This window comes from Moschus berezovskii, chromosome 19 (genome assembly GCF_049115385.1).
Source record: "Moschus berezovskii isolate FMDL1 chromosome 19, NW_MosBer_1.0, whole genome shotgun sequence".
In the NCBI taxonomy this organism is placed as follows: domain Eukaryota; kingdom Metazoa; phylum Chordata; class Mammalia; order Artiodactyla; family Moschidae; genus Moschus; species Moschus berezovskii.
Window position 1 is genome coordinate 51859482 of NC_142478.1, and position 18421 is coordinate 51877902.

General features: G+C 44.6%; 1 protein-coding gene across 1 annotated transcript in view; it reads right to left on the bottom strand.

Moving 5' to 3' along the window:
- Positions 1 to 18421, bottom strand: part of TMEM132C (transmembrane protein 132C) — a 462471-nt gene that overhangs the window by 296199 nt on the left and 147851 nt on the right. The window contains exon 2 of the mRNA XM_055405175.2: positions 4107 to 4995. Coding sequence (XP_055261150.1) covers positions 4107 to 4995 — 889 coding nt within the window. The remainder of the gene's footprint in view (positions 1 to 4106; positions 4996 to 18421) is intronic.

Genomic DNA, 18421 nt, shown 5'->3' on the forward strand with positions numbered 1-18421 from the left:
AAGCTGCATTTTTCACTTCAAATATCTTGCAGTCATCCTTGACTCTGTTTTTCTCCCACCCCTCTCTCCCCAGGACTCAAATCCATGGTTGGAAAGACCAGGAAGGCAGAAATGGGGTTGCTACCCTTCCTAGCAGGACGTCCCCGGTGGCTCAGGCAGTAAAGCGTCTGCCTGCAATGCGGGAGACCCGGGTTCAATCCCTGGGCCAGGAATATATCCTGGAGAAGGAAATGGCAACCCACTTCAGGATTCTTGCCTGGAAAATCCCATGGATAGAAGAGCCTGGTGTGCTACGGTCCATGGGGTTGCAAAGAGTTGGACACAACTGAGTGACTTCACTTTCACCCTTCCTGGCATCAACCAATATTCCACCCAGAACCCTGTCATTCTCATCCTCTGTGCCCCCAAAGCTCTTATCATTATAAAACCATTTTTTTTTTGCACTTTAAAAAAATCCTAGTAAAATGAGAATCAATACAGCTTTCAGAACAGACCTGGTAGCTGTTGTTTTATGCAAAGCATGATGTCCTTTTACTGCCAAAATAGAATTCAATGCTTACTGAAGTTTTGATAGATGTCTAAAAACAACCCTGATAGTAATAGCCAATACTTGCAGAAGCATTTCTACATGTCAGGTACTGTTACAAGCACTTTATAAATAAGCATGAGCCACTGAATCCTCCCATCCCTATGGCAGTAGGTATCAACATCACATCTGAATGAGGAAATGGAGGCACATGGAGATGAGATGGCAGGCCAGGGAAGTGGGCCAGAATCGAGACCAGCTGGTTGCAGGACCTGATTTCTCCAACATCACCCTCATCTTTGTCAAGGAAAACAAAGACAACAACTCCTCTCCAGTGAGCCAGGTCTGACGGCCCCGCCCGCAGTGGAAAGCTCTGCATCTTAGTGCGGGAACCCAACTGTTCACACATACTCACCTCTAGAGCTTGCTTTTTGAAAGAGGGAAGTTAGGGATAAGTACAAATGGGAAGGGGGCTTCCCTGATAGCTCAGCTGGTAAAGAATCCACCTGAAATGCAGGAGACCTGGGTTCTTATGACAGGAGTTTTCAAAACTTGTTAGCAGTACTATTGATTCCCTGTCTTCTGTACCTCCTTTCTGATGCCCAGGCTGGATATATTTAGTTTATAATAGAATGACATGAAACCAAGGTGCTAAGAGACTCAGTGGAAATAAAATTCAGACCTTCCAGATCAGTATCTTTCTCCATCCAAGGCAGAAGGAAGTGAACCTGGATCCTTTTATCGAAATACCTCCTCTCCTGCAATTATAAGATTGGCACTTTCATTAAGACATCTAGTTTATTTTTCCTTACCCCAGAGACAGCAGGCACCAGGTTGACCACCCCTCAGTACAAATGAGATTGAGAATTCCCCAGAGGGTATATTTTGTACTTTGTAGAAGATGCAGGATTACATAACATCATGGAAAGTGATTCTGTAAAACACTTGTTCATATCCCAAACCACTGGCAAAGAAGGAGCTGGTAAAACTAGTCCACTTAAAAATTGAAAGAAAAAAATTATAAGGATGATCGTTAGACACTTCAGAAGAAAATTATCCAAATCCAAAGGACTAAGAAATGCCTCGAGAAACTTATCAAGACCTTTGAATGCCTTTGGTAAAAACAAACAAACAAACCCTTTAAAAAGGACCATTCTTTTCTTCACACAACCAAATTTAAACCAAAGTGAAATATGCCAGAAGATGTCATAGTCTGTTTTGTGAATATTTTCCCAAGCAAGTCAAGCCACATGTGATTAATTTTTTATTCTAAAAAGAACCAAAGCATTGCTGCAATTATAACCTAAGTCATTCTTAATGATAATCATTTTAAAAAGCCTGATTTTGGTCATCTTTATCTCTCAAACAAATCTCAAGTAAGTATTTTTTCATTATTATGAAATTCTGGGCCACATTTTAAGAGGATTTGCGTTAAGTGGCTTTCCCCCCAGGAATAATTATCCTCACATAACAGGTTGCCCTGATCTAAACCCTAGAATCATTATCCAGAGTGACAGAGCAGGCCCATTACATCTTCCGTGTGATCTGCTGAACCAGCAGAGGTCATGGGAGGTGGGTTATTCTGTGGTTGCTTTAATTTGGTTTTCTTTTTTTTTCTTTTATTATGAGATGAAATACCTCTGATAAAGAATTTTCTGTTGAGGGATGTCCCTTGTTGCCTAGTGGTTAGGATTATGGGCTTTCACTGTAGTGGCCTGGGTTCAATCCCTAGTCAAGGAACTGAGATCCTATAAGTCATGAAGAGTGGCCAAAAAACAAATAAGTTAAATAGCGTTTGTCACAGACTGGGGTTTCCTTAGTTCATAACTGAGATTTAACCCTACCAAATAAAAAAAGATATTATTCTTGGCTGTTTTTTTTTTTTTCACGCTTACACTCAAAGTGAGATGGCAGATGGTGAGATATGTCTATATCTTTCCTTGAGCCCTCTGAACATAGACTTGTCATGTAACCAAGTATTTGCATGTCTATAAAAATTTTTAAAGCTTAAAAAAAAGTCACATTGTGGTGACCTAAATGGGAAGGAAATCCAAAAAAGAGGGGATATATGTACACATATGGGCTTCCTAGGTGGCGCCAGTGGTAAAGAACCCACCTACCAATGCAGGAGACGAAAGAGATGTGGGTTTGATCCCTGGGTCAGGAAGATCCCCTGGAGGAGGACATGGCAATCCACTCTAGTATTCTTGCTGGAGAATCCCATGGACAGAGGAGCCTGGTGGTCTATGGTCCATAGGGTTGAACAGAGTCAGACACAACTGAAGTGACTCAGCATGCACACATGTATACCTATAGCTGATTCACTGTGCTGTAGAGCAGAAACTAGCACAACACTGTAAAGCAACTATACTCCAATAAAAATTAATTTTAAAAATTTATAAAGTGAAAGTGAAAGTCACTCAGTTGTGTCCAACTCTTTGTGACCCCATGGACTATAGAGTCCATGGAATTCTCCAGGCCAGAATACTGGAGTGGGTAGCTGTTCCCTTCTCCAGGGGATCTTCCCAACCCAGAGATTGAACCCAAGTGTCCCGCATTGCAGGCGGATTCTTTACATCTGGGCCAATCAAACCAAAACCTAAGCTGTAAATGTCTCAAGGTTACAGATTTGAAACCTAAGGAGGTGTGTGTGTGTGCGCTTAGTTGTTCAGTGTGTCCAATTCTTTGTGACCGCATGGACTGTAGCCCAGAAGCCTCTTCTGTCCAGGGGGATTCTCCAGGCAAGAATACTGGAATGGGTTACCATGCCCTCCTCCAGAGGATCTTCCCAACCCAGGGATCAAACCCAGGTCTCCCGCATTGCAGGCGAATTCTTTATCAACTGAGCTACAAGGGAAGCCCAAGAATACTGGAGTGGGTAGCCTATTCCTTGTCCAGAGGATCTTCCCAAACCAGGAATAGAACCGGGGTCTCCTGCATTGCAGGTGGATTCTTTACCAACTGAGCTATCAGGGAAACCCATAAATATAAAGTAACCATATTTTGGGGCTTCCCAGGTGGCTCAGGGGTTAAAACGTCTGCCTCCAATTCGGGAGACCCGGGTTCCATCCCTGGGTCGGGAAGATCCCCTAGAGAAGGAAACGGTAACCCACTCCAGTATTTTTGCCTGGACAATCCCATGGACGGAGAAGCCTGGTAGGCTACAGTTCACGGGGTCGCAAAGAGTCTGACACGATTGAGCGACGGATCGGATCGGATCGGAACCATATTTTGATCACCCTTTTGGCCATGGAACATTTTAATACTTCATAAATCTGCTTGTGCCTCCCCACCAAAAAAATTCTATCCCTCTTCAAGTTCAGTGGTAATTCAAGGTCAAAAGAGAGTGATTAATTTAGTCTTGTTTCTTTGGGGTGCAATTTCGGCCCATTTTCTCCCACCTCCTAATATATACAGTGCAACTGCTGAAAGCATGTGGTCAGGTGCAGAAACTGGCTTCCGGTGTGAAGCAGGAAGGTCCCTGAAGGTGGTGAAAATGGAATCTTCTGGTATATACACCCCAACTTCCCATCCAGTGTCGTCCCAGGAGCGCCTAAGTCTATCTCAAGTGCAGACCTACCTCAAGATGAAGAAGTCCACGGTGGAATTGCTGGCCACGGTGACATAGGCAGTGACCACATCTCCCTGCTTGACGGGCCTGGAGGGCAGCCAGATGGCCACGTTGCCGTCTAGACGCAGCTCGCTGAGCTGGGCGCTGTCCTGAGCGCGGTAGATGCCCACGGCGCCGATCCTCTGCAGGTGGGACGTGCTCTCCTGCAGTCCATCCTTGCCAGGGCGGATGGCATTGCCCTTGCGGACGTCGCCCCCGGAACAGTCTCCACGCTCGTCCCCGGGCTGCACGGCATAGTAGAGCTCCACGGGGCTGCCTTCGGGGGGCTCTGGCGCCTTCTTCCTCCCAGCCACCACGGTGGGGGTGCCGAACCAGCTGGCCGGGAGCTCCAGCTGCACCACGCACAGCCCCAGAGCCCCCCGAAGCCGGCAGCTGCCCCGTACCTCCCGGGTCTCCCGGAAGGCGAACACCCGCAGGCAGGGCAGGCTCTGCATGGGGCCAGGGTCGTCCCAGTCCCGGCCCACCACGTGGAACAGCACCTGCACGCGGGGCCGGCTCAGGTAGATTTTGTCCCGCAGGATGTGCGCCTTCAGCTTCCAGTTGAAACTCACTTTGTCGGTGGGACCTAAAAAGTTGGAAGTCGACATCAATTCCAGAGGCACGACCTTTTCTACCGAGAAAGGCCCATAGCTGGCATTTAAGATTGGCGGCTGTCTGGCTTTGTAGGGGAAGAAGGACTCGACCCGGGACTGCAGGCTGGAGTTGCGTGTCAAGTCCTGGTTGGTTTCCTTCAGGAAGAAGGAAGTCTCGGCTCTGAGCACCTGATAGGTCACAGGCAGATAAGGCGGCAGCGAGGAAAATCGCTGGATGTTGTCTGTGAGCCCACGGCCCTCGATCACTGCAGAGGGGAAAGAAAGAAAAGAAAAAGACAAAGATGGGGTGATTTCTGGGCTCCTTAGAGGTCATTTGGCAACCCCAGGGAAATTGACAAGTGATTTAGAAATGAGGGGTTAACGCTGCAGTGCATGCTTGTTCAGTCGCTTCAGGCATGCTGGATTCTTTTCAACCACGTGGACTGTAGCCCACCAGGCAATAACACTGAAGTGGCTTGCTATGTCTTCCTCCAGGGGATCTTCCTGACCCAGCTCTCTTGCATTGTCTCCTGCAATGTAGGTGAATTCTTTACCGCTGAGCCATGGGGGAAGCCCAAACATTTTCAGTCCACTTTTCTAGAATCTTCAGGTTCCTTTAGGGATCAGCCAGTAAATGATCACATGCTCCAAAATTGTGAATTGGCTGAACTGTCTTTCAACCAATTCAAGCAGCTGAAATCTATGAAAGGGAGATTTGGGGGACCTCCCTGATGGTCCAATGATTAAGACTCCATGCTTCCACTGAAGGAGGCATGAGTTTGACCCCTGGTCACAGGACCAAGATCCCACATGTTGCATGGCGAAGCCAAATAAAACAAAATAAATACAATAAAATAAAATTCACAGTTCCACGCTTTTAACAAAGGAGATTTTTGTACATTGTTAAGTGTACAATTGTATAATTTTTGTACAATTGTTGAACGGCGGCAAATACATGGAGTCTGATCCGACAGAAAGCTAGCAAGTTAATTATGAGTGTAAAGTGGGAAATATCTGTCAATAACTTGCATGAGTTTCAAATATATTTAATGACACTGGTACCTAAAGAGAAAAAACAGACCAATGGAATACAGTAGTTCATAAATAAGCTCCTGGACATCTAAAATTTAGTACGTGATAAAGGTAGAACCAGAAATTATGAGGCAAAGACAGACTTTTTAATAAATGGCGCTTGGACAATTGGCCAGCCATTTGGCAGAAAGATAACATTAGGTTCGTACCTCACACCAAACACGAGAATACACTTTAAATGGATGAATGATCTAGATGTAAGAAAATGACATTATTTTTTGTACCGAATGACAAAGTGGGTGATTTCCTGTATAACCTGGGTCTAGGGAGAGATTTCTAATTATGATTCAAACTCTGAATGAAATTTACCCATTCCTGTATACAAATGAATGATAACTATCCCTATATAAAAATTGAGAAAACCGTTCACAAAGCCACATATATCATAAACAAAGTCAAAAGAAAAAAGAGCAAACTGGGAGACATTGCAAAGTATTCATTTAAGGAGCTCAACTCAGCTGGCGGGTAGGTTCCATTTTGCCCACAGTATTTTAAAAGATGGTTATTAATGGGAATCACTTTTTAAAACTGGAGAGTGATAACTACTGAGAGCCTAATGTAAAGCACAAGGAACTCTATTTAATGCTCCGTGGCTATGTAAATGGGAAGAGAATCCAAAAAAGAGTATTGTTGTTCAGTTGCCCAGTCGTGTCTGACTATTTGTGACCCCATGGACTGCAGCACATCAGGCCTTCCTGTCTCTGACCATCTTCCAAAGTTTGCCCAAGTTCATGTCCATTGCATCGGTAATTCCATCTAGTCATCTCATTCTCTTACACCCTCTCCTCCTTCTGCCCTCATTCTTTCCCAGCATCAAGGACTTTTCCAATGAGTCGGTTGTTTGCTGGAGCTTCAGCTTCCGCATCAATCCTTCCAAGGAGTATTCTCTTAAGATTGAGTGGTTTGATCTCCATGCTGTTCAAGGGACTTTCAGGAGTCTTCTCCAGCACCACAGTTTGAAGGCATCAATTCTTTGGCATTCTGCCTTCTTTTATAGTCCAGCTCTCACAACTGTACATGACCACTGGGAAGACCACAGCCTTGACTATATGGACCTCTGTTGGCAGAATAATGTCTCTGCTTTTCAACATACTGTCTAGGTTTGTCATAGAGAGGATACACACACACACATATGTCTGTTTGGCTTTGTTGTACAGCAGAAATTGACATAGTAGTGTAAAGCAACTATAAAATTTAAAATTTATTATTTTATCCAATAAAAAAGATATGGTACATATATAAAATGGAATACTACTCAACTGCAAAAAATGAAATAATGTCATTTGCAGCAACATAGATGCAACTAGAGATGATCATAATAAGTGAAGCAAGTCAGAAAGAGAAAGACAAATACCATATGATATCACTCATATGTGAAATCTAAAATGAATTTATCTATGAAACAGAAGGGTTTCCCTGGTAGCTCAGCTGGTAAAGAATCTGTCTGCCATGCAGGAGACTCCAGTTCGACTCCTGGGTCAGGAAGATTCCTGGAGAAGGGATAGGCTACTCACTCCAGTATTCATGGGCTTCCCTGGTGGCTCAGATGGTAAAGAAGCTGCCTGCAATGCGGGAGACCTGGTTTGATCCCTGGGTTGGGAAGATCCCCTGGAGGAGGGCATGGCAAGCTACCCCAGTATTCTTGCCTGGAGAATCCTCATGGACAGAGGAGCCTGGCAGTGTATAGTCCACAGGGTTACAAAGAGTCGGACATTACTGAAGTGTCGAAGCACACACATGAAACAGAAATAGAGTCAGAGACATAGAGAACAGACTTGTGGTTGCCAAGGTGTGGAGAGGGACAGGATGGAGTGGGAGTTTGGGGTTGGTAGATGCAAAAGAGTATATTTAGAATGGATAAACAAGGTCCTACTGTATAGCCCAGGGAACTATATTTGATGTCCTGTGATAAACCATAATGGAAAAGACTATAAAAAAAAAGAATGTATTAAAAATATGTGTATAAAAAGCTGAGGAGTATCTGGGTTTTTAGCTTCACACACATGGGAGGAAGTGGCAGGATGCAGGCTGTCTGCCCATCTGGCAACAGTAAGAGAAGATACACAGCAGACTGCCTTGCTCAATGACATTTCCTGCTGGACCCTTAGGTGCATTTGAGTTTGAAAAAGCAGACTTAGAATCTTCAGCTGGGTAAGTCAATGTACACTGGAGGCTGAAGTTTCAACACATCATCCCTGTCTTCCTGTCTTTCTTTGTTCATTGCCTCTATCATTAGCAATATAACCAGCCACCTCCTTGTTGATTGAAGACTGTCCTTTAAAACATCCCCTTGGGTTTATACTTACACTGTTGGGGCTCCACTGAGGACTCACTATTGACCTGGAGCATAAGAGGTTACAGTTCCCCAAATGCTGACTTTGAAAAGACCAAGAAAGCCTCTTGCCTGACCCTTATCTTTCAAAACCAGACCCGAAAATCCACATAAGCCCCCATTCATATATTGAGAGAGAAGGCAGGTGTTCCTCTCTCTCCACTGATGCTCCAACCTCCCCTTCTGCCCCTGCTTCAAACTGCAGCCTGCACAGCCCATCCAGCCTATGGGGCTACCCCATGCTCCTCTCCTCTGAAAGTTCCCCTAATCCTTTTCCCGGCGGGGACATTGGCTAGCAGATCAAAGCTGCCTTTGGTACTGCAGCCAAAAGGACTTGAGTTGTCAAGATGGCTTTTCAAAGAAATAGCTTCCTTCCCTGTTCTTTGCCCAGAGGCGTTGATCTCAGGTCACCAGCAACATGGGCACTTTGTCCCTCTCTCTTTAGGGATGTTTTGCTGCTCCCACTTTAACACACTCATTTTGGGACCACGTTAAAACCCTCTCAAAAGATCCTGTACAACATTCCAGAAATGGTTCTGACTCTATGTCTTTAAAGAAAATCACTGACTCGAAGCAACTTGTAGAATTGTGTCAAAACCAATAGACTAATTGCTACATCTGATGCTTTTATTCTGATGTATTCATCCCTTTCCAAAAAAGCTTTTAAACCATGAAGTGTAGAGATTTAGAGACTCATTTGTTCGGAAAAGAAGGTGGGCCAAGGACTCTCTGAAGAAATGGAGCAAGGATTCTAAGGTCCATCTGTGTAGGGTGTATTCCACAACAGGGAAGCTTGTCAACAAGCTTGCTCACCATTCTCCACTCTCTTGCACATAAAAATTTCTTTTCTCGCCTTTACTGTTTTTTTGTCTTTAAAAACATCCTTAAAAATGAACTTTCGCTTTTAAGCAAACACTGAGTTTATTTTTGAGAAAATAAAACGAGTGGGCTTGCTGTCTTGTTGTCTCCTCTCTTAGGGTTCTTCCATTATTTAAGTGTCCGTTTATCCTTCACATGGATCAAAAAGTGCCTGGCTCATGTCTTCCTGCTAAACCTAGATCTGAAGTTTTCCTGCTCATGAGAGATTTAACTTGAGCCAAAAAGAGACATTTTAAAGACAGGAGTTGGGGGGTCTAGCATAGTGGTTAAAGATGAAGTTTGGCTGTGGAGATCTAGAGTTGATCTAGTCAACAGTGATCTTTGGCAAGTTCGTACCTTCTTAGGTTTCCATAGATCGATGGATGGGTGGATGGATCAATGGATGCATCAATGGTTGCATGAATGTTCGGGTGGATGGATGGATCAGTGGTTGGATGGATGGGTTGATGGCTGGATAAATCTTTAGATGGATGGAGCGATCAATTGATAGATGGATGTTTGGATGGATGAATGGATCAATGGTTGGGTGGATCGGCAGATGGATGGAAGGATGGGTACACAGGTAGATACACAGGTGGATAGATTCATTGTATTGAATCCAATAGTACCTACAGTAGAACAATTACAAAATGGCCCCCAATCTCTTCTTATATCTATACCTTTTGTGTGTGACTTTGCAATTTTTCCTTCAAAATTATAAGTCTATTGCCCCACTCCTTGAATTTAGCTTGGCCCTGGATTTTCTTTGGCCAGTAGAATGGCAGAAGTGATAATGTGCTAATTCTAAAGCCAGGTCTCAAGAGGCATTGCACACTTGCACTAACTCTCTTTTGGACTCCTCCCAGCACCCTAGGCTAGACTACTATAGGATAAGGGACCATGTGGAGGAGAAGAGAGTTATCTCCATGGAGGCCAACCTAGATCAGCCAATCCACAGCCTGCAGCCACCACCAAACAAGAGAGACAGCCAGCCAAAATTAGCCAAGTCCAGCCAAGATCAGTCACTCCAAAACTTATATGAAATGACAAGTGAATTAAGTCTCTTAATATGGGGTGGTTTTTAAATGTAGCAACACCCAATGGGGTAGTTAACAAATACCAAGAATTATCAAGTGTAAGAATCTAAAAAGATACAGTGACACCAACATGAACTTTCTCCTTGATGGAATTAGAATAATTCAAACAGAATTGAAAAGGGCCTCACTTTCTCATTGGTGAGACTCAGGTATTTCCCCATCTTGTAGATGTACCTCCAACAGCCAACCTTGTAGACACTCATGAGAATGGCCTCCCTAGAGTTGTCCAAAGTCCATCTGCACCCTCAGGTGCTGTGACACCATGTGCATTTCTCAAGCTCATCCTACATTTTGGGGAGCCCTGATCTAGAGGATTAAGGAAGCAGAGGTGATTACCAGACTTTGTGGTGTTTCTCTCTTGACACTCTATCTTCTGATTACAAGAAAACTATCTCCTGATTGCCATGACCTAGTGAAGCACAGACAGATATCCACCCTCTAATTCTGGCTCATCTGCTCACAGCAGCGTCTCCCAGAAAGATAGGATTATTGAGTCATTTTTACTGATCTGAAAAAATACCCCTGGAAAAGTCCGATGCTAGTTTCCTAAGGACATGGAGAGGGGAAGAGGAGAGAAGTTGACAGCTGCACCTTTACATCTGACCTCCTAGCTGACAACACGTTCATTTGCTGTCGCCCTGCCTGTTTATCCATTTTCTTTATCTGTGCTTGCCTGTCAGTGTTGGGGATATTGTGTCCTCCATCAGCTGTTCATCAGAGAACTCTCCTGCAAAGCCGCTGCCGGAAATTGAGTTTTTGAGATTCTGAGATAGTGAATGCAGGAGATGTCCATGTCACTTAGCACCCAGACAGAACACCCCCAGGGGAAATGGCCCTTCAGCCAACACAATGTGCCACCTTCATTGTGATGCTCGCTTTGGGATGTGTTAACCGAGATGGATTCTTTAGCACTGATTCTCTCTGAGCTGTGACATGAAGGATGGATTGGATCTTGAGAGGATGAGTGGAATAGGGGAAGGATTCCAGGAGGGGCGGGGGGTAGCATGAGGAAAGGGTCAGTGAAGGGGAAGCTCAGGACCTGGTGTGTGAGGAGGGGGAAGTTGGTCTAGGAAGGCAGGTTGGGGCCTGATATTTCTCTAAATGTGGTAAGTGATGGATGCTCATAAAGCAGTTTTTGTTTTTTCAGTTACTAAGATGAGTCCGACTCTTGGCAACCCCATGGACCATAGCCTACCAGGCTCCTGTCCTCCACTACCTCCTGGAATTTGCTCAAACTCTTGTCCATTGAGTCAGTGATGTCTAACCATCTTATCCTCTGCTGCCCCCTTCTCCTTTTGCCTTCAATCTTCCCCAGCATCAGGGTCTTCTCCAAAGAGTCAGCTATTCCAGTCATGTGGCCAAAATATTGGAGATTCAGCTTCAGCAATAGTCTAGTGAATATTCAGGATTGATTTCCTTTAGGACTGACTGGGTTCATCTCCTTGCAGTCCAAGAGACTCTCAAGAATTTTCTCCACAATTCAAAAGCATCAATTCTTCAGCGCTTAGCCTTCCTTTTGGTCTAACTTTCACATCTGTGATGTGGGCTCCAAGATCACTGCAGATGGTGACTGCAGACATGAAATTAAAAGATGCTTGCTCCTTGGAAGAAAAGCTATGATCAACCTAAACAGCATATTAAAAAGCAGAGACATCTACTTTGCCAACAAAGGTCCATCTAGTCAAAGCTATGGTTTTTCCAGTAATCATGTATGGACGTGAGAGTTGGACTATAAAGAAAGCTGAGTGTCAAAGAATTGATGCTTTTGAACTAAGGTGTTGGAGAAGACTCTTGAGAGTCCCTTGGACTGCAAGGAGATCCAACCGGTCCATCCTAAAGGAAATCTGTCCTGAATATTCATTCGAAGGACTCATGTTGAAGCTGAAACTCCAATACTCTGGCCACTTGATGTGAAGAACTGACTCACTGGAAAAGACCGTGATACTGGGAAAGATCGAAGGCGGGAGGAGAAGGGGATGATAGAGGGTGAGATGGTTGAATGGTATCACCAACTCAATGGACATGAGCTTGAGCAAGCTCTGGGAGTTGGTGATGGACAAGGAAGCCTGGTGTGCTGCAGTCCATGGGGTCGCAAAGAGTCGGTCATGACTGAGTGACTGAACTGAACTGAACTTCACATCCATACATGACTACTGGAAGAACCACAGCTTTAACTAGGTGGACCTTTGTTGGCAAAATGTTCTCTTGCTTTTTAAAACACTGTCTAGGTTTGTCATAGCTTTCCTTCCAAGGAGCAAGCGTCTTTTAATTTCATGGCTGCAGTCACCATCTGCAATGACTTTGAAATCCAAGAAAATAAAGTCTGTCACTTTATAAAGTACCTTGGTGAAATGTTAGGTCCCACTTTCCTTGTTGATTAAAAATGATAAAAAGAACTCCCCTGCTCCTGCCGCCCCAAGGAATTACTCAAATGAACAAGTAGTGCGTTTTTCGGACGTGCAAAGGTCTTTCCTAAATAGTATCAGAGGTTCTCAACAAAGGATGACTTTGCACCCTGGAGACACTTGGCAATGTCTACAGGAGACAGTTTTCATTTTCACAACTAGGCAGGAGGGTGTGCTTCTTTCACCTAGTGGGGTGAAACCAGTGATTTGGAGAACATCTTACAAGGCAAGGGACAACCCCTCTCCTCCCCCGCCACAAAGAATTCTCCAGTCCAAAATGCAAGTAGTGCCACAGATGAGAAACCCTGATATAACCTGATTCACAGCAGGTGTTCAGTGGTTTGGCACAGGTGCCAAAGAGACAAGAAGAAGGATTTTACCAAACCCTCTCCAGCACCAGGAAGAGGAATGCATCCTAGTGGTGAAGAGCATTCCCAAAGCAGGACCACATCCAAAAATTAATCCCTGTCCCCAAAATGGGCTTCCTTGGTGGTTCAGTGGTAAAGAATCCAATTACCAATGCAGGAGACACAGGTTCAATCGCTGGTCCGGGAATATCCCCTGGAGAAGGAAATGGCAACCCACTCAAGTATTCTTGCCTGGGAAGTCCCATGGACAGAGAAACCTGGCAGGCTATAGTCCATGGGGTCACAAAGAGTCCGCCACGATGTAGGCACTAAACAACCACAAAAACAATCCCCAACGTATTAGGTAAAGTTTTGTGTTTTTTTCTTTTTTTGAAAATACCTTAAAGTTTTGTTTCAAAATCTTCATCTTTATAGTGGGAATCATATCAAAACCAACTCACTTAAGGCGATAAACCAAGTAGCCAGAATGTAGAATGGACCTTTTAAATGAGGAGAAGTTTCTGTTCCTCTTATATATCGTTAGATCATTGGCATTATTTCAATCCTGCTGATAGGGTAAAAAGGTTTTCAGGCTACAGAAACATGAAAAAAAAGTGATCTCCATAATTTATACCAAAAAAAAAAAAACAAAAAACAAACCACAACTGAGATACAGCCGTGTGCGAAAAGAAATCTGCAATCAAGAGAGGTGGGTTCTTTCCCTAACTTCAATGGCCTATCCTGCCCAGACATCTCTAGTTCACCAATACGACATCAGAAACCTGCAAAGCAGATGCCTGCCTTTCCCAACACGCCTCAGAGAAAACCCTGATTGGAAGTTCCTTCCAAGTCACCGCAAGCTTACTTGAAACATAAGCCGTCCAGAGGACTTTGAGAATTTTTCTCTCTCCCTGCCGTTTGCGATTTATTAAAATTCACCAGACACAGAATGTCTCTCTCTGCTAAATATGGTTCATTGTTACCTTCTTCTTGAAACAAAAGGCACCTTGATAAGTGGATTATTTGATTTCAATGCCTCTTCTGAACCAACCCCCCAATATTCTCTGCTGAAATTACATAGTGTGGTTTGCAATTTCTAAACAGTAAAACTCTCCTTTAAAAGAGCATGTATTTATATTCCCCTTGGAGGCCCTGGGGAGTATCCCCCCACCTTTTCTCTGGGAGAAGTGGGTAATCACACTCAGGTTTTCCTCAGTCAGGCTCCTGGAAGTGAAGCAAAGGAGTCATGCCTTTCAAACAGAAATTCTCTAAACACACAGAATCTTAAACTTTATCAGCATGAGAATAGTGCCTTGGATAGGCACAGAGGGAAACATTTGCCAGGCAAAGGTCTAAACCTAAAATGCAACGTTTTGGGGCTTCCCTGGTGGCTCAGTGATAAAGAATCCTCCTGCCAATGCAGGAGACAAGGGTTTGGGTTTGATCCCACGTGTCTGTTCTGGGATGATCCCACATGTCACAGAGCAGCTAAACCTGAGCGCCACAACTATTGAGCCTGTGCTCTAGAGCCCGGGGGCTGCAACTACCGAAGCTCAAGCACCCTACACCCTGTGCTCCGCAAAAAAAAGAAACCACTGCAATGAGAAGTCCATGCACCACAACTAGAGTAGTCCCTACTCAGTGCAACTAGAGAAAAGCCCGAGCAGCAATGATGACCCAGCACTGCCAAAAACAAATAAGTAAATAAATAGATAAATAAATAAGATTATAAAAAAATAAAACGCAATGTTTTAACTGTGCTGCATTTGGCGAATGGTTTGATCTTGACGAATGGCCCATGAGGCCAATTTCTCCCAGTCCATCCCTGTAACATGGCTCAGACCCTAGGCCCACGAGGGGCTCTGACTGGCTCAACACAGAGCTCCCCCGCGAGATGAGTCTGCATTAGATTCCTATTGCCACTGTAACAAATTACCACAAAGTAGTGTAGGAAACAACAAAGACTTTTCTTTACAGTCTTGGAGGGTTGCAGTCCTTCTGGAGGTTTCAGGGAAAAATCAGGCTCCTTGTCTTTTCCATCTTCCAGAGGAAGATGCATTTCTTGGCTCCTGGCCCCTTCCTCTTCAAAACCATCACATGTGTGTGCTCAATCACTTCAGCCATGTCCAACTTTTGCGACCCCATGGACTGTAGCCTGCCAGGCTCCTCTGTCCATGGGATTCTCCAGGCAAGAATACTGGAGTGGGTTGCCATGCCCTCCTCCAGGGGATCTTCCCAACCCAGGGATCGAACCCGCATCTGTTACATCTCCTGCATTAGCAGGCGGGTTCTTTGCCACTAGTGCCAGCTGGAAGCCCCCAACAGTTTACAGCTTCTGTTTACTCTGACCTCCATCTTCCCTCTTATAAGGACCTCGGTGGTTACATCAGCCCATGCAGGTGGTCCAGGACTACCTCCACATCTCAGGATGTCCCACTAATGTTGCATCTGCTAAGTCCCTTTGCCAGGGAAAGTCACATATTCATAGGCTCTGATAATAGAGGAAGAGACATCTTTGCATGGGGCGGGGGGGGGGAGCATTTTTCAGGGGACCACAGATGGCATTTGGGGTATCATAGGGGCGGAGTCTGTCATCATAATGACTGGAGGGAGGAAGACCCATGCCAGAGAATGGATCCAGCTCCCTTAGATACTCCGCAAGGCCTGAGATGGTCCCAGGCAACACATGATTACCCGGGTCCTGAATGACTTCTGCTTGTCCCACTGGACGCTCCCAAGGTGAGAAAGCTATGAGAACTACTGAGGTCAAAAACTTATCTCAAATGCCCTCCTACAAACTGGGGGAGGGGCTACAGTGTAACCTCTTACGCATTTTCCAGTATTGCCAGCTACTGGGGTGAAGACGGTCCTTTGACTTGATGGAACTTCACTAAAAATTGTTTATCTTTTTGGAAAATAACATGAGCAATGTCCAATCTGCCTGTGAAATCCAAGTTACCCGAACACAGCTATACCAGCCTGCATTTGTGGCTGACCCATCCATGCCAACTCTGAGACATGAGCAAGTATCTGATGACTTCATTTGCTCTTCCCTATACATACACATCCATACATGACCACTAGACGGACCTTGGTTGGCAAAGTAATGTCTCTGCTTTTTAATATACTATCAAGGTTGGTCATAACTTTCCTTCCAATGAGCAAGCGTCTTTTAATTTCATGGCTGCAATCAGCATCTGCAGTGATTTTGGAGCCCAAAAAAATAAAGTCTGACACTGTTTCCACTGTTTTACCATCTATTTCCCATGAAGTGATGGGACCAGATGCCATGATCTTTGTTTTCTGAATGTTGAGCTTCAAGCCAACCTTTTCACTCTCCTCTTTCACTTTCATCAAGAGGCTTTTGAGTTCCTCTTCACTTTCTGCCACATGGATGTGAGAGTTGGACAGTGAAGAAAGCTGATCGCCGAAGAATCGATGCTTTTGAACTGTGGTGTTGGAGAAGACTCTTGAGAGTCCCTTATACTGCAAGGAGATCCAACCAGTCCATTCTAAAGGAGATCAATCCTGGATGTTCATTGGAGGGACTGATGCTAAAGCTGAAACTGCAATACTTTGGCCACCTCATGCGACGAGTTGACTCACTGGAAAAGACTCTGATGCTGGGAAAGGTTGGGGGCTGGAGAAGAAGGGGACGACGGAGAATGAGATGGCTGGATGGCATCACCGACTCTGTGGACATGAGTTTGAGTGTACTCCGGGAGTTGGTGATGGACAGGGAAGCCTGGCGTGCTGTGATTCATGGGGTCGTGGAGAGTCGGACACGACTGAGCGACTGAGCTGAACTGAACTGATACATACACATGTGCTAAATCGCTTCAGTCGTGTCCAACTCTTTGCGACCCTAGGGACTGTAGACTGCCAGGCTCCTCTGCCCATGGGATTCTCTAGGCAAGAATACTGGAATGGGTTGCCATGCCCTCCTCCAGGGGAATCTTCCTGACCCAGGGATCGAACCCACATCTCTTGTCCCTTACATCTCCTGCATTGGCAGGCAGGTTCTTTACCACGAGCGCCACCTGGGAAGCCCATATGTACAAATATTAAAATATTATTTTACTGTGGATTGCTTTGGTCATATTTTTCATCTCAGTGACAGGGCACTATTTTTTTAAGATTTTTTTGATGCGGACCATTCTTAATGTCTTTATTAAATTTATTACAATATCCTTCCTGTTTTATGTTTTGGTTTTTTGGCCATGAGGTAATGGGATCTTGGCTCCCTGACTAGGGATCAAACCCACTTGCTACATTGAATGGTGGAGTCTTAACCACTGGACCTCCAGGAAGATTCCACTGATTTGCTTCCAATCATATATATATAGATAGATATATAGATAGAGAGACAGACATAAAGATAGATAGTTCATAAGATTATGGACTTAATTTTATGATCTTTATAAAAGGTTGAGGTTTATGATCTATATAGAGGTTGAGAACCATGGGTCTAAACCATGGTTCCTTGGCACATCTTTTTTTCCTTAAAAGGCCATACAATAAACAATTTAACCTTTTGCAGATTGAGAGGCAAAATCAAGATTACATAGGTACTCACAGAACTATTTAAAATGTAGCTATTTAAATTGCTATGTTTTAGCATTCTTATATTTTCACGTCACCCAGACTTAGCCTGTTGGCCACACAGGTGGTGGGCTGACTTTGATCCATGGTCCAGTGTCTGCCAATCCCTGGTTTAAACCACACAGAGTAACTCCAGAGCTGCTTCCAGTAACCGGTTCAGTTCTGCATAGACCCAAACCTGTGCTTCCTATGTAAGGGTAATTTTGCCACCTGGGGGACATCTGGAAATGTCTTGGAGACAATTTTTTCTTGAGGCAACTGTTCTTTTTTTTTTTAATTTTTGATGTATTTTTCTAATTGGGGTAACACTGATTTATAACAATATGTAAGTTTCATGTGTATGACATTTTATTTTTATTTCTGTGCTGCTACTGCTGCTGCTGCTGCTGCTGCTAAGTCGCTTCAGTCGTGTCCGACTCTGTGCGACCCCAAAGACGGCAGCCCACCAGGCTCCCCCGTCCCTGGGATCCTCCAGGCAAGAACACTGGAGTGGGTTGCCATTTCCTTCTCCAATGCGTGAAAGTGAAAAGTGAAAGTGAGGTCTCTCAGTCGTATCCGACTGAGTGACCCCATGGACTCAGCCTACCAGGCTCCTCCATCCATGGGATTTTCTAGGCAAGAGTACTGGAGTGGCTTGCCAGTGCCTTCTCCGTTTATTTATTTCTGTATACACTACCAAAAACTGGTTTCCATCCATCGGCACCAGTCAATCCCCTTTGCCCCTCTAGCTGCAACCTTCTTCCCCTTCCTCTCTGGTAACCACTATTCTGTCCACTGTATCTACATATTTGTTTTTGTCTGGTTTGCTCTGTTCACTTATTTTGGTTTCTTGTTGGTTGGCTGGCTGGTTGGTTGGCTGGTGGGTTGGTAGGAATGTAAATTGGTACAGCCATTATGGAAGACAATATGGAAACTCCTCAAAAAGTAAGACTGGAACTACCATATGATCCATCTATCCT